Consider the following 24,435-nt stretch of genomic DNA (forward strand, 5'->3'; position numbering starts at 1 on the left):
GGGGGGAGAGGGGGGGAGACCGAGGGAGACCGAGGGAGACCGAGGGAGACCGAGGGAGACCGAGGGAGACCGAGGGAGACCGAGGGAGACCGAGGGAGACCGAGGGAGACCGAGGGAGACCGAGGGAGACCGAGGGAGCGTGAAGAAGCCAAAAGGCAACGAAACCACAAAGCTGCTGCTTGCACATGACATGTGTATTTGCTCATTTCATATTAGTTAAAGCAAGTCACAAGTGACATGGCATCAGTCAACATCGTAGGGGCAGAGGAGCAGACTCCTCTGACAGAGGGAAGAGAGTGACTATTTGTGAATAATAACATAATCCATCTCAATACTTCATGTTTTCCCTCTGCAAATATACCAACCAATGATCTTAAATTTTTAAATTGTCCTTCCCTATGACTTTCTATTTACTAGTAATATGAAACCTTTGGGCACAAAGTACTATCGTGAAAGTAACATGGTCTCTCCCCACTTTTCTACCCAGCTACTGTCTACTTCTGGAGTCATCTCTTGCCCTCCCAGAGAGAAATGCAGGGACCACTTATGTATTACAGCTCAACTACTGGGACTGAGAACAGAGATCACCTGAGCTGACATTACTGAACTATTACAGGAAATTCTTATCCAGGAAGATAAAGCTATAAATGAGTAAATAACCATTTGCTTCAGGAAATTCTTACAAACAAATAGTTCCAGGCAAACTTGGAACAGAACTACAAAATGGTCTGGTTTGCCCATCTGAACAGTTACCTCATCTGGGCAAAGAGCTTGCTTATAACAGTTCACTCATCAAAACCATCACTATGGTGTTGACCAATACTCAACTACTGTTAAACCACTTGAACAGAAGCCCTACAACCCATAAGTAATCTACCATAATATCCTTCTTTTGAGACACTAAGAAGATTCTACCAAATGTTGTTCCCCCTTACTGCGGTAAGTTGATTAAACTCAGCTTTGCTTGATCAACAGGTTTCCCTGTTGATTTCTGTAGAGGAATGACAGTTTACACTAGACTCCTCATATTCACCTGGTTTTATTAAATGCAATTTTCTAAATTTTGTATGATGTTCTTCTGGAAATAGCAGTCATTCAAGAATTTTTAGAAGAAAAGAAACTACACCAAAATTTCTTAATCTCCTCAAATACCTTGTTTTCTAATCACCTGGCAAGATGTTTGGCACCTGAACAAATTCAAAGTGCTTATGAAATTGATCTGAAATGAACTATCAGAGCACAAATTCTGGTTCTTTTACCAACTCTGTGACCCAACAGAAATCACTGGATCCCATTCTATACACTGGGATATTAATGACTCCTATACTCTCTCTCTCTAGAACACTTAAAAAAACTACCTAATGCTAAACATTCAATGTATCACAGATAACATTTAAACATTCAACAGTTTTCAATTCAACCAGTATTTCTGAGGGAATGGGCTGTATCAGGTACCATACTCATTCAAGCCTCTAGATTCAGAGTTTCCTGATCTACTCATTTCTATCAACTTCCACTTCCACTCTGCTGCAGCAACTAGCTTTAGCAGTCACCCTGTGATCATGAGGTCATACGGGTCTACCTGAGAAAATTTGGGTCTTCAGTTCCAGTTACTTCTCTTTCATTCTCACAGTATTTCTTCTGTAACCTCATGAAGTCCTCCAGCATTTGGACCCCAAATCACAACTTGATGTTCTGATGACCTGAACACCCTCTCTGGACTATTAAATGGGCAAAAAAATATACTGGACTGGGTGAAGCCACTGAAACTTCAGCATCCTTTATTTCTCCTCCCTTTTCCACCCTCTCTTCTTTTCCTGCTGCAGGTGGCACTATTCAAACAAAACTCACTATTAGTACAGGAGCTTTTATAAGAAAATCACTCTGTTCAAAGAATGGTAAGAGCAATTAGGAAAATTGGAGAAAGGAGTAATACCACAACCATTTTGGGAGGATAAACAATAATTTCTCAGGTGGTAAGCTAGGCAAAGGATATCCTACATAGGGATGATGTGTGATGGTTCCCAACACTCGTGCTCCAAATGTGAACTATGCATCTACTCCTTCATTATTACTGCTGTAGTTGCTGGCCGCCATCACAAGAGCTGGTACCTACTGAGAGTTCATTCTGCTTCTGTGTGACAGGCACTGTTGCCTGGCTAAGTTAACCCATTTTGCTACCTCCATTACTAGAAAAGTGAGCACTACTTTTCTAGCCTCCCTTGCAGCTAGAGACAGCCATAGGACAAAATTCTGGCCAGTGAGTTGGAAGTCAGACAGGTGACGCATTCCAGGAAGGCATTACGGAGGACTAATGTGGTCTTTAATACCATCTTCCTGCCTCTTTCTGCTTTAAATACAAATAAGAAGTCTTAAGCTGTGGCCATAGAAGGAGTAAACCATGTCTGTAACTGCTCACTCTGAGACTTCTTTTATGTGAGAAAAACAAACTCCTACTGTTCAGCGCCCTGTGCGTCTTGTATTTCTTTAAGCCAAGGCAGTCCTACGTAATGAAGCCAGGCGGTGTTTGAAGCACTTCACAAATAGCACACAACTAGGATCATTTGGGTTCTTACTGTGATTTAAGAGACCACTTGGCAGAATCTTATCAAATTACTGATCAATTGTGCCCTTTATGCCACAGGATTCTAATGATGTTCCAGCAGTCCAAACCTGACTCAGGCCTTACAAGCTTTTAAAGAAAAACTGATCATGAGAAACAGAATAATTAACTCACAGCTTTATTCTTTGTCCTGTAAAGACAACCATACTACGTGGGCAGAAGGTCCGAAGTATACAGGGGGAGTGAAGAAGTAGGTAAGATGTATGTCAGAGAAGACTTGCTGTTATCACAGACTGTGAGCTATATAAAGTAGACAATCTAAAAGTGGAAAATCTGAACTGTTTTAATAATCAAAAAGCACAAATTAACATTTTCTTTTCTGTATGGAAACTGAAGATCCAAAGTCTAAAATCGTTGATATTAGTGTAGTCAATTTTTTTAAAAAAAGAATTCAAACAAACCTTTTGGTTTTCCTGTATTTCCTCCCTCATAAGATGATTTACAGCAATTCTGGTCAGAGATCTGGAAAAAAAATACTGATATAATTCATTTTTACTTAAATGTTTAGGACAATCTATAATTCAGTATAATATAATACTCTGGATAAGAACCTAAAAACTCAGAATGCTTCACGACCAAAAGTGCACATTTCCATGTAGCTATTGGACAACTGGCACCACGGCTCTCCTTTGACAAGGGCGTCTGACTGTGTCTGATTCAGGTGGATTCAAGACTGACAGGAGCTCATGCACACCTGGGTGACGGACCGAGTTGCTGAGTCACTATATTGTACACCTGAAACTAACACGACACTGTATGTTAACTACACTGGAATTAAATAATTAAAAAAAAAAAAAGAGTTCATGGGCACAACTGTATGCATTAGGTACAGTCGGAACCTGTTTACTACTAGATACTTTTCAGATATACTTGACTGAAAATGCTATTTTGTGCTGTTTGGCCCATTCAGAGAAACTTTGTATAAAATGACCAATATGACACATGTGTCAATGCAAACAGGCAAATTTCAAAATACTTGCACATAAAAAAGAGTTTTGGTAAACCTGGGATCTTTACCAGAGTATATAAGCTCTAAATGACTAACAATACTGACTTCCTCCATATCCACTCTTGAAGAACTTAGAACTCCCTCATAACTTAAAGACAGATTTTTTTAAACAAGTTTATTAACTACATTTATTTGACTTGATAACTCCTAGGAAAATTAGTTACATATTTGTCAGTTTTATGCAAACAATTTAAAAATTAAAAGACCGTTAATGCAGAGTTCTGCTTTAAAATAAAACTCCCACAAAAAGTGTAGATTATCTCCTAAAATTTGGCAGCATTTAAGAGGAATTACAATGTATAATTTGTTATCACAAGTTTTTCATCCATTTAGCAGATATTTTAACAAACATTTAGTAATGGTTTATCAAGTGGCTTTACAGATATGCTCAAGCCTGTAAGTTAGCCATTCAGCAGTGTTACCATAGTTTGCATTCTTTTTAAATGATCAACCACAAATTAAGAGCAGAGTTTAGCCCACAACCTTGAGTTGCAACTGACTTACAGTCAAAAGAGTGAATAATCTTCTTAACACTGAAGTTATTTTACTTTATTTGTATTTGATCTAGTAATTTCAAAAACAGCAGTGTAACTAAACATTTATACACATATGCACATTTCAAGTTTTAAGTATGCAAATATTGACTTCTCAAATTCTTGGCTCTTTAAAATTAACAGAAGAGTCATCAATATATTGATTCTTAATCTGTAACTGAGTTGGTGCATCTCTCTATTTTCAGGGTCCCCTAGAAAGGTGGTTATCTTTTGGCCAACTATGTGTTAGTTATTTACCCACAAAGGAACGAATATCTAGATTTAAGATTCAATACTTTGCACTGTGGATAAATGTACAGCATAACGCATGAGGCAAAGAGAGGTCTGGTGATCACCCACAGGCTAAGAGAGGGTGCTGCTCGTGCAGGGGTGCTCTCCCCTCCCCTCAGGAAAACGCTGCTATGCTAGCCACACACTCCATGTCTTCAAGAGAAGCTAACTTATTTTCTGTTTAAGTGGTTGCTTATAATTTCACATCCTGTCATTCCTAACCAGACTACAAATGAATAAGCGTTTTGTTATTTTGTGAAAGTACTGATTACTTTTAGACATGCAAATGTATTATCTATTAAACTGCAAGATGTGTTTAGTGTAAAATCAGTATTTCTGGAAGCAGTTCGTTTAGGTATCCTACTGGCAAAAAGTATTGCACAAAATATTCCATAAAGAAGACTTGTTTACAATCTGAAAGGGCAAGAACATGATCTGGCCATATTCTGGGCATAAATCTATTTAGAATAATGCTTTTCATCACCCTCCACCCAGAAAAGAGGAAAATATTCTCTCATTATTCATTGCTTGAATAAGTTTTATCCTGGATTACCGTATCACTATTTTTGTTTAAGCAACTTTAATAAATTACTTTTCCTTTCCATTTGCCTCTAATTCAAGAGTTCTGTTTTTCAGTATGTGTACGCATGTGTGCACACGCCAGTATTTTCCTCTGGTAAAAACAAAAACCAAAAAACAACCCAACACGCATAATAAAGAAATGCCCTATTTTCATTAAAACTGTATCTGTTAGAATTAGTTGATATCACAATGTTAAATGAAATCAGCTATTTTCATAAAGTTTATTTAAGGGAAAGAGTTCTGGCTGTAATCAAACCCATGAACTTTTTTAAAAAAAAATTTTTTTTTTTTTCAACGTTTTTTATTTATTTTTGGGACAGAGAGAGACAGAGCATGAACGGGGGAGGGGCAGAGAGAGAGGGAGACACAGAATCGGAAACAGGCTCCAGGCTCCGAGCCGTCAGCCCAGAGCCTGACGCGGGGCTCGAACTCACGGACCGCGAGATCGTGACCTGGCTGAAGTCGGACGCTTAACCGACTGCGCCACCCAGGCGCCCCCAAACCCATGAACTTTAACATACCTGGCTTTTACGGGGAAGTTCTGTGAAATGTCTTTCATTAATTTTATGGCATCATAAACTGGCGTAGACATTATTTGAGAAGCTGCCTGAAAACTAAGATCTGGAAAAAAAAAAAAAAAAGAAATCTAGCATCATGTCAGACCTTCATAGACATTTCCAGGTAATTTAAGTAATTTACTCAACATTTCTTGCCATATATTTATTATACAGACATGTTAACACTTACATTTAGCATTTTTCAAGTTTTAAACAGAAGGCTATCACCAATGTCCAAATAAGGTAAGCTTTACACATTTTGAAGGGGTAATACCTATTGTTTTCCACAAATTACAGTATAACTTCAAAAAGAGATATATGAAAAGAAACGTTAATGCCAAGCCATTTTTTCTATACTTAAGGTTTAACAAAACATGCAACAAAAAGCTTTGATAAGGATAACAAGAGGAAGGAAAAAAGAGCTTTGGGGAACTAATTCTGGAAAGAACTTTAAGAAAGATCCGATGTGTTTATTAACTCAGTACATATCAAAAATTCACTTTTTCTTTCAATGTATTACCCTTATATGACAATAAAAATCAAACCCTAAACTTAGTATTTTACCGGATACAAAAGTTCTACGAAAAGAAAACTGTGTGGCTTAGGTAGTCAGTCTCCAATATGTCGGAAGCAGTCATCTTAATCTCGTCCCTTTGTTCAAGAGTCAGAAAAGATTTTAAAGCTTAATTCTGTTTGTTACTGAATAGTGAAACATACTCTTTCTCTTTAACATTTCGCCACAGGTAGAATCCTAGTTTACCATACACTAGTAAAATAACCAGCTTAACATAGTAAGACTAGTTTCATTTCCGCATTCTCAGTACAGTGAATCGAGCTGGAATCAAAGCTTAGGAAAAGGTGTTCTTAGCACAGCTTACTGTGGGATAGACAGCCTAACAACCAAGGTTCAAATTCTAGCTCTCTTATTCACTTTCTAGCTGAGTAACTTTAAATCACATTTCCTCAACCTACTTTAGCATGTTTCCAGCCCCAGCACTGCAGCAAAGCCATCAGTACTCATGAGTATCTCCTTATCACCAAACACAATGGATATTTGTCAGTCCTTATCTTATGAAGATCCTTTTGCAAGAGGGTGATTACATCCTACAAAGAAAAAGTACTGACTTTCTATTCAGTAAACGGTGCTGGGAAAACTAGACATTCATGTGCAAAAGAATGAAAATGGACCCCTATCTTATACAATACACAAAAATTAACTCAAAATGGATTAAGGACTTAAATTTAAGACCTAAATCCATAAAATCCTGAAAGAAAATATAGGGGTAAGCTCCCTGACATCAGTCTTAGTGATGATTTTTTGGATATGACACCAAAACAAAGGCAGCAAAGCAAAAATAAACAAGCAGGACTATATCCTACTCAAAAGCTTCTGCAACAGCAAGGAAATCATCAACAAAGTGAAAAAGCAAGCTACAGAATGGGAGAAAACATCTGAAAATCATATATCTGATAAGGCACCAATAACCAAAATACAGAAGAAACTCATGTAAACTGGTGTAGCCCCTATGGAAAACATGGCAATTCCTCCAAAAATTAAAACTAGAACCACCATATGGTCCAGCTTCTGGGTATGTATCCAAAGGAAATGAAATCAGTCTCTCAAAGAGATACCTGGACTCCCATGTTCACTGCAGCATTATCCACAACAGCCAAGGTGGACATAATCTAACTATCCATTGATGGATGAGAAAATGTGGTGTACATATACAATGGAATATTATTCAGCATTATAAAGAGACGAAATTCTGCTATTTGTAACAACATCAATGAACCTGGATGACATTATGCTAAGTGAAAACAAAGATAAATATTGCACAGTATCAGGTACATGTTTAAAAAAAAAAGTCAAACTCATACAAACAAATTAGAATAGATGCCTGGGGGGGGCGCCTGGGTGGCGCAGTCGGTTAAGCGTCCGACTTCAGCCAGGTCACGATCTCGCGGTCCGTGAGTTCGAGCCCCGCGTCAGGCTCTGGGCTGACGGCTCGGAGCCTGGAGCCTGTTTCCGATTCTGTGTCTCCCTCTCTCTCTGCCCCTCCCCCGTTCATGCTCTGTCTCTCTCTGTCCCAAAAATAAATAAAAAACGTTGAAGAATAGATGCCTGGGGGCTGGATAGAGGGAAAAAGGCGAGGTTGGTAAAAGGGTATAAAATGAAGAGGGTCTGAAGATCTAATGCATACCACGGTGACTGGAGTTGATATCACTGTATTACATAACTGAAATTTGCTCAAAGAGTAGAAATTAAATGTTCTCACCAAAAAAGAAAAAGACCTGATACACAAGTAGGTGCTCACTAAATACTGATGAAAGAATACATGAATAGTCAAATTACAAGTAAGATTCTTTATGTTCTGTTTCTTATTATTCTATTGCTATTAAAGGCATTTATAAGCAACACAATTTTTAACTCATGGGTATATATTTAGGAATATATGCACTTTTAGGCAAGAAAACAAAATTGTTATTTACATGACTGTGGGGAATAAGCTTAGAAATTCCCTGGGCTTACACCAATGGGTTAACAAGGAAAAAAGTACAAAGCCATAGGATGCTCACACCTGAGAAGACAAGCAAGAATAGGGAGGTGCAAAGGTGCCCAATACATAGGTATATGAAATAAACAAGATTAGATATATCAGGGTGAAAGCACCCCCCCCCCCCATTTAGTACTACAGCAGAAAGCTGCTTTCACAGGAAAAAAGGACCAAGTTAGGTAAACAGGTGAATTGGGATATAGATGGCTGTGCTGCAGGTGAAGCAGCCCACAGCGGAGATGATTAACAAAAGAAAAGGTGCCTTGTTAACTCTGAGGTTATTTGTCCTACCTGTCTCATCCCCTAGGCTAGCTAAGATAAACAGAGGTGGTGCCTCACGTCTGTGCCATAAACAACCTTCAGCCTGACTGCCTGGATTTTGTTTTGTATTAACCCAAACCCCTAACCCCGAATATCTTAAAGACCCCCTTTCCGTCACATCCACAAGTTAATGTTCACAGATTCATTGTCTCTTTGTGCATGTCCGTCGCCATGTTTGTAAGCCTTCTGATCCTAATAAAACTGGGCAAGGACCCTTATTCTGGGCTCTTGTCTTTTCCCAGACATAAGCCATCTCTCATTTTTCATCCTGCGTCCTGCTCTCTTGCTAGACAAGAGAGAACTTTATACCCAGAGTCTACGACACATGACTGAATGGGTTAATGACTTATAAAAGAGGAAAATGGATGATCAAAGATCTTGCCTGATGGTATTTGGCTGCTGTACAATGTCATACTCAGAAACAGTAGAATGCGGTGTGGAAGAAACAATTTAGACTCATTTTAGATATCCCTGATCTGTGCTTTATCATATTCGTGAACTTGGACTAATTATTTTATGTGTCCATTCCTGATTTCCTCATCTGAAAAGTGAGAGATCTAACCTCATATGAGTTTTTAAAAAATTAATCATACTGTATACAAACAGCCTAACACTTTGCCAGACACAGTGTCGGCTAATAGTTTTATCATCGTCAATCCACCGTCGTGATGATCCTTCTACCACCTTCTACTCAGGTTTGACAGCACTAGTCTTTTAAAACTTTTTATTAACACGAACGTAATTCTCCTTTACATGACCAATCTTCTGAGCACAACTTATTTGAAAGCCCCTGAAAATTCACTTATGAAGTCAGATAGAGTATAAGTAACAACCAAATGAATATATTACCAGATTCTATTAACACTTTTTACTTTGTTCTAATCTGTCCATACCTATTAACTCACCGATAGCTATTTAAGTCCTACGCTTAGCCTCGGAAACCCAGATCCCCATATTTAACTGTTTAACGACTTGGACACTTCAAAAGCAACATGTTTAATCATAAGTTTGTAATATTCCTACCCCATCTTTGCCCATATCTGGTCCTCTTTACTCTCCTCTTCTCAGCAAACACTGTCCATGCAGCTGGGCAAACCATGATCTTACAGTTCTTAGTATCTTTCTCCATCACATATCCCTATCCAACCTCTCCCAATGATCCCTGTATTCTCTCTAAATAATCCACCCCCAAATTTATCCCAACCCTTCCTGAGATCTCACATCAGCTGCCACTTACTGACACTGAGGAGGCCTCTCGCTCTCCCCAGCGCTTACCCCCACCAGATCAGGTCTTCCTGGCACACACCCTTCTTAATCCTACCTACCTTTGCTTTAAAGCAATTACAATCATAATTTTTACATTGGTTTTCTAATTTTTTAACGTTTACCTAAGATCCTTAGAAGACACGCAGCGTCTACTTTAGCTCATCTTATCTTCAGAATCTAGTGTTTTTCAAAATGTCAGTTCGAACCCATTAGTCAGTAGTGACATCAGATTGAGTAGGTAATGTGAAGTTAGTTTTCTAACAATATAAGGTAGAAAAGACAGTTTTCCAGAATGAATAAAATGTAGTAAACATACATGTTGTGTACGTGGGAGCTTTTTTTTTTTTTTTTTTTTTTTTTTTTTTTTTTTTAAGTTTGAACCTGTCAGTGTATTCTTACATTATATACTCGTGTACGGGTCCGGATGTAAATAAAACCCGCTGCCTCTGAGCCAGAAATCATAAAACGAAAGAACGCAGGTATTGCTCACTCTCTGTGTCCTGGAAACCTACTCTGTTTGGCTTCTATCAGGTGCTCCTCACGGGCTCTACTTCGCATCCCTGGACCAGCGCCACAGCGCCCGCCCTCATGCACCGGCTGCTCACTCCGCACTATCAGTTCCCCCTCCTCTTGAAGACCTTTATGCTGAGACGCCCACAGCTCTTCCACTCCCCTCCTTTTAACTACGGACTTCCTGTTCAGCCCACTACTGGACCCTGTCATCTGAATGACATCATCAAATGCAAGCAATCCATTTCACTTCAGTCTCTTTATTCTGGAACTCGATCTTCAACCCGAAAACATACTTACATGTTTTACATTCTCTCTATTCAGGCTCAAAGCTGGATGTCTTAAGCCATCTTTGACTCCTTTCATCTCCTAAACATTTGCTAAATCCAGCCTTCCTTCTGATGCCCTCTGCCACAGTCACAGTGCAATCTCTCACTGTATGATTTCAAAGAGGTCTTAGCCAGAGCTCCTGTTTCTAGTCCATTGAAATCCATCTGACACAGACATCAGCCAGATCCATTAAAACGGATCGCACGTTCTGTTTATAGGCCTTCAAAAGCATCATCTACAATTATCACCTGTAATTATATTTTATAAATTAGGGGATCCTTGGAGAACATTTTGAAGAAGAAAGTAGAATGGTGCTTGCCTACAACAGTTGGAGAAACTGGGGAGAAATGGGGAGTGACTGTTAATGGGCACGTGACTTTCTTTCTGAGGTGATGAAAATACTCTAAAATTGTGGAACAGTTAAAAAAAAACTCAGAAAATATACTAAAACCCGTTAAATGGTACATTTTAAAGGGATGAATTGTATAGTATGTCAGCTGTCTCAATAAGCTGTTCATAAAAAGTTGAGTGATAGAAACTATAGATTACACAGAAAAATGATGCCCCCATGACTGACTAAAAATTACAAGTAATAAAGAAAATAAACCGAAAAGCAGTTACAGTTCAAACTAAATTTTGGTCATAAGATATGTGCTTATAGGATGTCAGCACAGAGGCTGTTCTAAGCTACAGTGAAATATGCAATGTTCTATTAAGATCAAAATTTTAAACAGAAGAAAACTAATGATTTCCTGGACTGACTAGTCAAGATTTTTAATCACTGTTAAAGACAACTTGAAATGTGATTTACTACTGGAGATGAACCTATAAGATAAATCAGTGTATACTTTAAAAATGATAAGAGCAAATAACTATATTTCACATAATTTTAACTCTAATAAACATAACCATATGATCTGCTTGACAGCCTTTTAATTAAATACGAATTTCGACAAAAATTCACATCAGTTAACTATTACCTATGAAATAATTTATATCATATTACATAAAAGCTTATTGAACAGAGATCAGTTACCAAAATGCTGTGTTATGGAAGTACTGTACCTTGCAGTTCCCAGACTTTCAAAGGCATCATTTCTTTGCTACTCTCAATCAGGTATTTTTGGAATGCTGTCAGATTATCTCTAAGATCTGAATATCTTTCTCTGCATTAGAATATTAAGTCATGTTAATTGTCATCACCTACTACAAATTATACAAGCAGTATATTTTTGAAATTAACTTTTTCAAACTAGACACAAAAACCTGTTCCATCCAGATAATAAATTATGATACAGCTATATCCACAGAACTTAAAAATGATGAGGTATGTATGTCCACTTTTTTAAATATAGAAAACAACCCAAAATCTGGAGGGATGTACTCTCAATTGTTACTATGTTAACATTAACTAAAAGGGATTGAAGGACGAGGGCAGAAGCATTAGCTTTTTACATTCTATACTTTTTAACATTTTATAAATTACAAGTATTGCCTTTATAATTTAAAACAAAACTATTTTTGGGGCGCCTGGGTGGCGCAGTCGGTTAAGCGTCCGACTTCAGCCAGGTCACGATCTCGCGGTCCGTGAGTTCGAGCCCCGCGTCAGGCTCTGGGCTGATGGCTCGGAGCCTGGAGCCTGTTTCCGATTCTGTGTCTCCCTCTCTCTCTGCCCCTCCCCCATTCATGCTCTGTCTCTCTCTGTCCCAAAAATAAATTAAAAACGTTGAAGAAAAAAAAAATTTTTAAAACAAAACTATTTTATAAGGAAAACATTAATGCTTCCTATACAACCTTAGAGTTCCATCTTTGAAACTTATAAAAATCTTCAATAAGACAATTTTGCCCGATGTTAAACACATCAAGGTATCTTTTCAGAATGCCAAATAATAATGCAGTAGCAATGACATTTTACTATACATATGATATACACTATAACTTCTGGGCACATGGGTGGCTCATTTGGTTGAGCATCTGACTCTTGTTTTTGGCTCAGGTCATGATCCCAGGGTTGTGGGATTGAGCCCCACATCAGGCTCCATGTTGAGTGTGGAGCCTGCATAAGTCTCTCTCTCTCTCTCTCTCTCTTTCTCTCTCTCCCCCTCTCTCCCTTTGTCCCTCTTCCTCTGCTCGTGCTCTCTCTCAAAAATTAAAAAAAAAAAACAACTATAACTTCTTTTTTCTAACTCATGAAATCAAGACACAATGCCATTTCAGATTTAAATTCTTTTTTTAAAAAACCTTACCACCAACACAACTCACAAAACACATATTTCAACAGCAAAAAGATTTTAAAAAGAGAAAAAATATACAGAACACATACACAGAAATGCATTAATTATATAGTCAACACTAAGTAAATACACCACAGTGTTGATTTTATGCAATTTTATTACAACACGGGGGCACGTTTTAAAAATGAATGAAGACTGACTACAACTGTTACAGTGAAAGGGCAATAGAACCTCTTCCAAAAGGAAGTTCAGTTCACTATGAACTAAATTAACCCCTCCTTTATCAATTTAATTACAGAGCAATATTAAGTTTATAAGAGCTATATTACTGGTTTTCATATTTAATAATAATCTTAAATTTCACTGCTAAATTTATGTAAATCAGACAAAAATACATTATTCATATAATACCTCAAAGCAAAGGGTTTTGCTTAAATCAACTGAATAGCTGTGTAAGAACTAATTTTGAGTACCTCCTCTTTTAAAAATGGCTCCCAAGGCTTTTTGTAGAATGTGCAATTTATTCCCATAAAAAGTTTTATGTTTAAAAAAAGAATAGAACTGTGGATTCCACGAGGCTGAGATACAGCTGACAATGGAATAAAAGTGTATTATTATCTACTAAATACCTTACTTAGAATAAATCCATTTTGCAAGATGCGCGAACTTTTCAAGGCCAATTAGCACACCACTGTGCCAATACTTTAAAATATAACTCCGTCATCTATATAAATTAGCACAGTCTCCACAAACGTTCCCCTGCTCTGTAGAGTACCTACTCGCCAGGAGAACTGACCTTAGTGTCCTTTATAAATACTTGCAACATTAAGTAAAACTTAAAGCTATTAATAAAAACTGTCCTTTACCTGTAATTAATTTTGCCTTTGTAATGAAGCCACAAACTTTCCCTTCTTGTAACTAAGGGAAAGCACATATAAAACGACAACAATCCCCATTCATGAGCATTCAGAGAGCACTCACCATCCCATTCTTGGTCTCCAATCAGTGACGCAAGACAGAAAAAGGGGGGGGAGGGACAACTTTAATATCTGAACAGTTACTTATAGGTGTATATGAGATTAAGACGAGATATTAAAAGGTTTTCGATATGGCAATCTGCACATAGAAATTTAAGAAAAATATATCTTTTCTTTTGACGTATAAAAATTTTGATTACTTCATGCAAACAACCCAATACTAACCATGATTTTTCTAACCCAGTAGATCTGTAAAAGATGCTCTAATGTTTTGGTTTTTTTGACAAAGATAAGTTTGATCATTTCTAATTCCTATTTTTCTAATCATACTCATATGTGAAATTAGTGATTATTTTTCAATTTTGTGTTTTGCATTAGCCATGTATTACTTTTGTAATAAATAAAACCAATTACATGTATATTTTAAGAACTGAAACATGTGCCAACACAGCACACTGAATTCCTTTAAGAACAAACTTAAGGTACAGTAATAGAACTTCATTTCCATTCAGACTTACTTTAGTTTCCCGAAGAGAAATCCTTGAACTTCATTTGTTTCAATCCCATCCTCTACGGTAGCATTAGTCACTGCTATTTTGGAAACGAAACAATACAAAAACATTTTCAGACTGGGAAAGGGAGATGTAATAAAAAATTAGAAGAACGCGAGATTAGATTCCTTTTGTTTTACCTTGTTCTTCTTTCGCGCATCAGCTCACTGATACACGCATGTGCACATGCTTTTATTTCTGACTGTGCTCTTTTTAAACAGGCTTGGATCGTTAAATATTTAACAAATGCTTTACAGATTATTTCACAGTCAAGTTCTATTTTATAACCAGAATGATAAGCCAAAGTGGCTGCAACAAATCCTGGGCTTAGCTCTTAAGCCAGGCAGGAGCGCCAAACCCTAACAAATATAAGCATGCATGCATATTTCCAATGCTTTTAAAGATAATCAAGAAATCTTTAGGAAGACCCCAAACTCATGGCCTCAAAAAGTAAGGATATAACATTTTACAGTCATCTCTCCCTTTCCTTCTCCATTACTCACCAAATAATACAACATACAGGGCAGTAAATGGTACATGTAAAGGGTACCTGGGGTCACAAGAACTCGTGACCTCCTACAGCATGGGGCTGCTTTCGGGGTGCACCAGTGCCCCTCAAGTACACTCCTCCCCTCTCTCTCTTCTGAAGGCCCGCACCTCAGGGCTACAGCTAAAAGCCCTGGGTGTTCGGATCTAGTCCTCCTTCTCCTCCCTTTTAGTCCTTCATTACACAAACATTTGCTGGCTGTTTGCTAAGACTCCTGCCACATACACACCAGGAAGAGAGACACAAAAGAAAGAAACTCCAGTTGGGGGAAAGGAGAGAGACAAATAGACAATTTTAAGGCACTGTGTAAAGTTTTCATGAAAGCAGCACACAACACATGGGATGTAGAAAGGAGAAAACCACCCTCGACAGAGACAACGGTAGGCAGCCATCTCACAGGTACTAATGGATAGGAGTTTTAAAAGATGCGTAGGCTTTGATGAAAGGCAAGTGGGAGAAGATGGAAGGTTTCAGGAAGAGGGAACAGCATATGCTAAGGGATAAAAGTACTCTATAGAGGTCATAAAGGCTTCGCATGGAGCCAAACATGGAGGCATCCAGGGAACAGAAAATTATTCTGCATAGTAGTTTAGTGTTGCAGAACCAGAGGGTACAAATGAGAGGCTATGGGAGAGTGACAAGGCAGAAAGAGGCTGGAGTATGAAAGCTTTCTTTGCAACGCCATGGTATTGTAATTTATGAGGGAGGTTATGGGGAACCACTAAGGGATTTTAACCAGTAGTATCACGAAGTCAGATTTTCAGCATAAGGCATTCAATCTGAAAGCACTGTCGGGAATATCCATTAATTTATATGGGGGAGGAGGGAGGGTCAAGGTACAGAAGGCCAAAGATCAGAGAGAAGGCCAGTTAGAAGTCTGACACATGTATGCAAAGGGAAAAAAATGAACTGAGTTAAATATGTAATATAGATCATTCATGTGGTCACCGGAGTTTTAAATTTTTTTCACCTAACATTTTTTAAATTATTTTTTATTTTTTTTCAATTTCTTTTTTTCACCTGACATTTTAAAGAAAATTCCACAAGCCCAAGGATAGCTAGAAAATGCCTGTAAACTATATAACTGTAAACTAAGATACTAAATTATAAAGCATTATAAGACTATATATAAGCAATATAGAAATACATAAAATCTGACTATTACTTTTCCAGTAACTCTTTAACCGGTAGGACTTAACAGTAATACAGATCTTTATCTGAAGCACATTCAGGAGGAATGGCCAGAGCAAAGTCTGTGATCAGGGCAGGGCCTCCAGGACCAGATCCTGGATAGAAAAATAAAGTTGAAGCAGAAGCCACATCTGAGAGCCTATAAAAAAATGAATTAAAAACTCTTAACCAAGAATCAGATATAAATAAATTTCAGATGAACCAGAGAAGAAAAGATTTTCCTAAGAATCTGAAAACTTATTCATCTTTTTCAGGTCTCCAGAGTCCTTCATCTGGGGCCTGCAGTTAGAAGGCACAACCATGGACAGATATCAGTTTGTAGACACAAATCTAATCAATCTACTTCATCCAATGTAGCAATTCACAGGCCTCTCCTGTCTTACTTCAAGAACAGCATCATCATCCTAACTTTATTATGATTACTTGAGACAAAGCTCCCTAAGACCATGTGTTGCCAATGACTTTCAGATTTACTGAGATACTGATCCCCTGAGACACCTGGTCCCCACCCTGGAGGTGGCTGGGCACATCATGAGCCAGTCACCTCCAGTCATAACCAGCCTCGTTACCTCAGTGTGCCTCGCACATGTTACCATTTTTTATATGTTGCTGAAAATGGTTGGGAAGCCACTGGATAAAGGAAAATAATATACTATTTCAAATTTCTAAAAAAGTTTTTGGGAGCACAATATTAAACATATTTCTTTCAGTTTAAAATTAAATTCTACAAAATAGAAGGAGAGATAAAAAGTTTCCCAGACAAACAAAAATTAAAGGAGTTTGTGACCACTAAACCAGCCCTGCAAGAAATAAGAAATTTTAAGGGGAACTCTCTGAGGGGAGAAAAGATGAAAAAAAAAAAATATATATATATATATATCTCAAAAGCAACAAAGATTAGAAAGGACCAGAGAACACCACCAGAAACTCCAACTCTACAAGCATCATAATGGCAATAAATTCTTATCTCACTCTAAACTATCTAGTACTCACTCTAAACGTCAATGGACTCAATGCTTCAATCAAAAGACAAAGGGTAACAGAATGGATCAGAAAACAAGACCCATCCATATGCTATTTACAAGAGACCCACTTTAGACCTAAAGACACCTTCATATTGAAAATAAGGGGATGGAGAACCACCTATCATGCTAATGGTCAACAAAAGAAAGCTGGAGTAGCCATACTTACATCAGACAATCTAGACTTTAAAATAAAGACTGTAGCAAGAGATGCAGAAGGGCATTATATCATAATCAAGGGGTCTGTCCACCAAGAAGACCTAACAACTGTAAACATTTATGTGCCAAATGTGGAAGCACCCAAATATATGTTAATTAATCACAAACATAAAGAAACTCATCGATAGTAATACCGTAATAGTAGGAGACTTCAACACCCCACTCACAACAATGGACAGATCATCTAATCAAAAATTCAACAAGGAAACAATGGCTTTGAATGACATACTGGACCAGATGGACTTAACAGATATATTCAGAACATTTCATCCTAAAGCAGCAGAATATACATTCTTCTCCAGTGCACATGGAATGTTCTCCAGAACAGACCATATACTGGGACACAAATCAGCCCTAAGTAAGTACAAAAAGACTGAGATCATACCATGCATATTTTCAGACCACAATGCTATGAAACTCAAAATCAACCACAAGAAAAAACTGGGAAAGGTAACACATACTTGGAGATTGAAGAACATTCTACTAAAGAATGAATGGGCCAACCAAGCAGTTAAAGAGGAAATTAAAAAGTATATGGAAGTCAATGAAAATGATAAAACCACAGCCCCAAACCTCTGGGATGCAGCAAAGGCAGTCATAAAAGGGAAGTATATAGCAATCCAAGACTTCCTAAAGAAGGAAGAAAGATCTCAGATACACAACCTAACCTTACGCCTTAAGGAGCTAGGAAAAGAACAGCAAATAAAACCCCAAACCAACAGAAGACAGGAAATAATAAACAGTAGAGCAGAAACCAATGCTATCGAAACAAAACAACAAAAAGGAAACAAACAAAAAACCCCAGTAGAATAGATCAATGAAACCAGAAGCTGGTTCTTTAAAAGAATTAACAAAATTAATAAATCACTAGCCAGTCTGATAAAAAAGAAAAATGGAAAGCCCGAAATAAATAAACTCAAGAATGAAAAAGGAGAGATTACAACCAACACAGCAGAAATAAAAATAATAAGAATATTATAAGCAATTATATGCCAGTAAAATGGGCAATCTTGAAGAAATGTACCAATTCCTAGAAACATATAAACTACCAAAACAAACAGGAAGAAATAGAAAATTTGAACAGACCCATCACCAGTAAAGAAATCGAATTAGTAATCAAAAATCTCCCAAAAAACAAGAGTCCAGGGCCAGATGGCTTTCCAAGGGAATTCTACCAAACATTTAAGGAAGAGTTAACACCTATTCTCTTGAAGCTGTTCCAAAAAATAGAAATGGAAGGAAAACTTCCAAACTCTTCTATGAAGCCAGGGTTACCTTGATTCCAGAACAAGACAAAGACCCCACTAAAAAAGGAGAACTATGGACCAATTTCCCTGATGAATATGGATGCAAAAATCCTCAACAAGATATTAGCCAACCGGATCCAACAATACATTAAAAAAATTATTCACCACAACCAAGCGGGATTTATACCTGGGATGCAGGGCTGGTTCAATATCCGCAAAACAACTAATGCGATTCATCACATCAATAAAAGAAAGGACAAGAACCATACGATCCTCTCAATAGGTGCAGAGAAAGCATTTGACAAAATACAGCATCCTTTCTTGATAAAAACCCTCAAGAAAGTAGGGATAGAAGGAGCATACTTCGAGATCATAAAAGCCATATATGAATGAGCCAATGCTAGTATCATTCTCAATGGGGGAAAAACAGAGCTTTTCCCCTAAGGACAGGAGCAAGACAGGGATGTCGACTCTCGTCACGATTATTCAACATAGTATTGGAAGTCTTAGCCTCTGCAATCAGACAACACAAAGAAATAAAAGGCATCCAAGTCAGCCAGGAGGAGGTCAAACTTTCACTCTTCACAGATGACATGATACTCTATATGGAAAACCCAAAAGATTCCACAAATAAGCTGCTAGAATTGATTCATGAATTCAGCAAAGTTGCAGGATAGAAAATCAATGCACAGAAATCAGTTGTATTCCTCTACACCAACAATGAAGTGACAGAAAGAGAAATCAAGGAATCGATCCCATTTACAGTTTCACAAAAAACCATAAAATACCTAGGAATAAATCTAACCAAACAGGTGAAAAATCTATACACTGAAAACTATAGAAAGCTTATGAAAGAAGACACACAAAAAAAATGGAAAAAGATTCCATGCTCCTGGATAGGAAGAATATCGTTAAAATGTTGATACTACCCAAAGCAATCTCATTATTCAGTGCAATCCCTATCCAAGTAACACCAGCATTCTTCACAGAGCTAGAACAAATAATCCTAAAATCTGTATGGAACCAGAAAAGACCCCGAATAGCCAAAGTGATATTGAAAAAGAAAACCAAAGCAGGAGGCATCACAATCCCAGACTTCAAGCTATACTACAAAGCTGTAATTACCAAGACAGTATAGTACTGGCACAAGAACAGACACTCAGATCAATGGAACAGAATAGAGAACCCAGAAATGGACCTACAAATGTATGGCCAACTAATCTTTCACAAAGCAGGAAAGAATATCCAATGGAATAAAGACAGTCTCTTCAGCAAGTGGTGCTGGGAAAACTGGACAGAGACATGCAGAAGAATGAAACTGGACCACTTTCTTACACCATACACAAAAATAAACTCAAAATGGATGAAAGACCTCAATGTAAAACAGGATGCCACCAAAATCCTTGAGAAGAAAGCAGGCAAAAACCTCTTTGACCTTGGCTGCAGCAACTTCTTACTCAACAGATCTCCAGAGGCAAAGGAAACAAAAGCAAAAATGAACTACTGGGACCTCATCAAAATAAAAAGCTTCTGCACGGTGAAGGAAACAATCAGAAAAACTAAAAGGCAACCGACAGAATGGGAGAAGATATCTGCAAATGACATATCAGATAAAGGGTTAGTATCCAAAACCTATAAAGAACTTACCAAACTCAACACCCATAAAACAAATAATCCAGTGAAGAAATGGGCAAAAGACATGAATAGACACTTCTCCAAAGAAGACATGCAGATGGCCAATGACACATGAAAAAATGCTCAACATCACTCATCATCAGGGAAATACAAATCAAAACCACACTGAGATACCACCTCATACCTGTCAGAATGGCTAACATTAACAACTCAGGCAACAACAGATGTTGGCGAGGATGTGGAGAAAGAGGATCTCTTGCATTGTTGGTGGGAATGCAAGCTGGTGCAGTCACTCTGGAAAACAGTATGGAGGTTCCTCAAAAAACTAAAAATAGAACTACCCTATGACCAGCAATTACACTACTAGGCATTTCTCCACGGGATACAGGTGTGCTGTTTTGAAGGGACACATGCACCCCCACGTTTATAGCAGCACTATCAACAATAGCTAAAGTATGGAAAGAGCCCAGATGTCCATCGATGGATGAATGGATAAAGAAGATGTGGTGTGTATACACACACACACACACACACACACACACACACACACACACACTGGAGTATTACTCGGCAATCAAAAAGAATGAAATCCTGCCATTTGCAACTCCGTGGATGGAACTGGAGGGTATTATGCTAAGTGAAATTAGTCAGAGAAAGACACAAATGATATGACTTCACTCATATGAGGACTTTAGAGACAAAACAGATGAACATAAAGGAAGGGAAGCAAAAATAATATAAAAACAGGGAGGGGGACAAAACAGAAGAGATTCATAAATATGGAGAACTGAGGGTTACTGGAGGGGTTGTGGGAGGGGGGCTGGGCTAAATGGGTAAGGGGCGCTAAGGAATCTACTTCTGAAATCATTGTTTCACTATATGCTAACTAATTTGGATGTAAATTTTTAAAAATTTTAAAAATTCAAATAATAAAATAAAATTAAATTAAACTCTAAACTAAGGAGAACATGTCTAACCCAAAAGGTCAGAAGGATCGTGAGGCCCCACTTTCACGGTTTGTATTGGTACTGAAAATCAAGATCAAGCGAGCTTTTGCCCTTCTGCTCCACGGGAGGTCTTGTCCTCCCTGAGCTCACCTTAGGACACCTGCATTACCATTTGACAGGTGTACTGCCCCAAACTCCCCTCAAATTATCATACATAAGACTATAGTCATTACATTTTTAAAAGAACAAAGTTTGTAAGCCTCCAAGTTTTTATTCTATTCAAGTAGAGAGAGTAAACTTACTTTTAACTTGAGTATCATCCAAAGCTTTGTATTCTGTACTCTTAATTGCTAGCTCCACACCGTAGCCAGATAAGTACATTTTCTTTGAGACTGGTTTCTGTTCAAACACATTTATTTTTTTAAAAAGAGAAAATATTGATTCAAACATCTTCTTTTAAATTCAATATGTTTATTAGGACATTAGAGTAAATTATTAATATTGACTTTTTAAATCACTGAATTATTATTTGGGGGATATTTATACTCTCTCTAGATAGTTTATCAAGGACCCAGAATTTGGTTGATTACCACTTCTTTACTTTCTAAAAACTTCACAATGACTCTAATGTTTTAATTTTTTTAAAGCTTATTTATTTTGAGAGAGAGAGAGAGAGAGAGGGAGAGAGAGAGAGGGAGAGAGAGAGCATGCACACACAAGTAAGGGAGGGGCAGAGAGGAGGAGAGACAGAATCCCAAGCAAGCTCTGTGCCATCAGCACAGAGCCCAATGTGGGCTCAAAATCATGAACCGTGAAATCATCCCCCGAGCCAAGATCAGGAGTCAGACGCTTAACTGACGCCACCCAGGCATCCCAAATGTTTTAATTACTCTTTACAAGAAAAAAAAAAATCTGATCTTTTTCTGTTTGTGGTAACTTCCCCATTTCTTCCAAGAGTTAATTAACAGAGGCTCCAATACAATCAAGTTTCAATAAAACTGTACTCCTTTTGGTGAACGCCACAAGATTTCCTAAACCAGCAAATGCTGTTTGCTTGCTCGTTGTCTAGCTGTAGGACAACCAGAGTGGTGCCAAGAGCAAATACTGAAGAGTAGAGGCAAAAGACACACAAGAAAATGCAGTGTCTTGAACAACTTGATTACATTTTCTTCATGTTTTTAAATGATTAAAATACCCAATGCCACAAATGAGTATCTGTTCTTCAATGAGGGGCAACAATCGCTTCAAATGGAGCGGTCTGAAATAACGGGCACATACAAAATATACTTGTAGAGACTACCCCACCAAGGAAGAGAAGTCACCACATCTTTTCAAATAAGAAGATAGAAGAATTAGTTTCAGATATGCAGACAAGTATTTAACACTGCTGCACACAATGACAATGTAACTTGCTAATTTCTCAGGCATGTGCTACAATGAAAGATAGCATGAGAAAACTGAATTGCTTCTAATTATGGTCATCTGAAAAAGTTAAAAATATTTTAAAGAGTTTTCAATTTCATACAGCACAATTTAAAAATGCATTCTGACTATCCACTAAAAAGGCAATCAGCTGGTAGAGAAGCAAATTGAAGCTCCAAGTCCATATATTTTGTTATAGTTCATAAAAGAAATGCAATTTCATGTAACCAATTTCCATTATCAATTCCAAAATATTATTAGCTCCTTGGGAACAAAGATAAATGTTTATTAAATTCATATTTACTGTCTCCATTTGAAAATGTATTAATATAAAATTTGAATGGTAGTTTAGTAAGTTTGGGTTTGCAAACCAAAAATGCTCACAGACTAAATCAATTGGTGAGAAGAATCTTTCTTCATCTTTCTATTTCTTCTCTCCCCATAAAAAGGCATCGGTTTCAAAAGCAGCATAAGTTCATTTTATTAGAATTACATTGACTAGATTTAAAACATAACTATTTTGAATGTACAATAGGTCATTCGTTAAAAAGAAAGCCGTAATTTGATTCTACAAAGTGCCCAGATAGTTGGCTGGTATGATTTCATAGTATATTTAATAGCTGCATTCTCCAAAAAATAATTCGGGACACTGATTCTCAGTAGATGAGCATACCTCCCTATAGTGTACATTAGTCACGTGGGGGACATTTTTTTTTTAATTCAAGTTAACATAGAGCATGGTTTTGGCTTTAGAGGTAGAACCCAGTGACTCATCTCTTATGTATCACACCCAGTGCTCATCCCTAAAAGTGCCTTCCTCAATGCCCATGACCCATCTAGCCCTTCGGCTGTTCCCTCGTCTCAGTTATGGTAGGTAATGCTGCCGTGAACACGAGAGCACAGAGATCTTCTCAAGTTAGTGCTTTCTTTCCTTTGAATGTTCACCCAGAAGCAGAAATGCTAGACCACGTGGTCGTTCTTCTTAAAACTTTTTGAGGAACTCCAAGCTGTTTTCCATAGTGGCTGCACTTATTTACACTCCCATCAACAGTGCAAAAGGGCTCCCTTTTCTCCATATCCTCTCACACTTGTCTTTTTGAGACCTTTTCATGTACATGTGGCCATCTGTAGGTCTCCTTTGAAAAAATACCTATTCAGGTCCTTTGCCCAATTTTTAATCAGATTGTTCTTTTGATACTGAGTTGTAGGAGTTCCTTATATATTTTGGATATTAACCCCTCCTTACATAAATGATTTATAAATATTTTCTCCCATTCCAGCCATTGCCTTTGGTTTTGTTAATGGTTTCCTTTGCCATGCAGAGGCTTAGTTTAGTTTGATGTAGTCCCACTTCATTTTTTCTTTTCTTTTTAATTTTGTTGTTCTTTATTTTTACTTTTGTTGCCTTTGCTTTTGATGTCAAATCCAAAAAAATCACTGCCAAGACCACCGTCAAGGCGCTTTTTTCTTAGGTTTTCTTCTAGGACTTTTACAGTTTCATTTTTTTTTTTAAGTTTATTTTTATTTTGAGAGAGAAAGCGAGCAGGGGAGGGGAAGAGAGAGAGGGAGAATCCCAAGGCTCTGTGCTGTCAACATGGAGGAGGCTAAGGCAGGGCTCAAACCCATGAACTATGAGATCATGATCTGAGCTGAAATCAAGAGTCAGATGTTAACCGTCTGAGCCACTGTGGCACCCTCATGCTTTCACATTTTACGTTTAAATTTTAAATCCATTTCAAGTTAATTTTTTTTGAGTGTTATAAGATAGGGGGCCAGTTCCATTCATTTGCATGTGGTTATCTAGTTTTTCCAGCATCGTCTAACTGAGTAGGCTTGGATCCCCTGCTGAATATTAGTTGACTATAC

General features: G+C 37.6%; 1 protein-coding gene across 4 annotated transcripts in view; it reads right to left on the bottom strand.

The window, feature by feature from the left end:
* The window catches only part of UGGT2 (UDP-glucose glycoprotein glucosyltransferase 2), a 192,566-nt gene that overhangs the window by 131,699 nt on the left and 36,432 nt on the right, over nucleotides 1-24,435 (bottom strand). For all 4 annotated transcript variants that reach the window (XM_049647155.1, XM_049647154.1, XM_049647157.1 and 1 more), the window contains 5 exons: nucleotides 21,450-21,546; nucleotides 14,307-14,379; nucleotides 11,643-11,743; nucleotides 5,560-5,659; nucleotides 3,025-3,085 (listed from right to left, as the gene is read on the bottom strand). In XM_049647155.1, coding sequence (XP_049503112.1) covers nucleotides 3,025-3,085; nucleotides 5,560-5,659; nucleotides 11,643-11,743; nucleotides 14,307-14,379; nucleotides 21,450-21,546 — 432 coding nt within the window. The remainder of the gene's footprint in view (nucleotides 1-3,024; nucleotides 3,086-5,559; nucleotides 5,660-11,642; nucleotides 11,744-14,306; nucleotides 14,380-21,449; nucleotides 21,547-24,435) is intronic.

This window comes from Panthera uncia (assembly GCF_023721935.1).
Source record: "Panthera uncia isolate 11264 chromosome A1 unlocalized genomic scaffold, Puncia_PCG_1.0 HiC_scaffold_16, whole genome shotgun sequence".
Classification (NCBI taxonomy): Eukaryota; Metazoa; Chordata; class Mammalia; order Carnivora; family Felidae; genus Panthera; species Panthera uncia.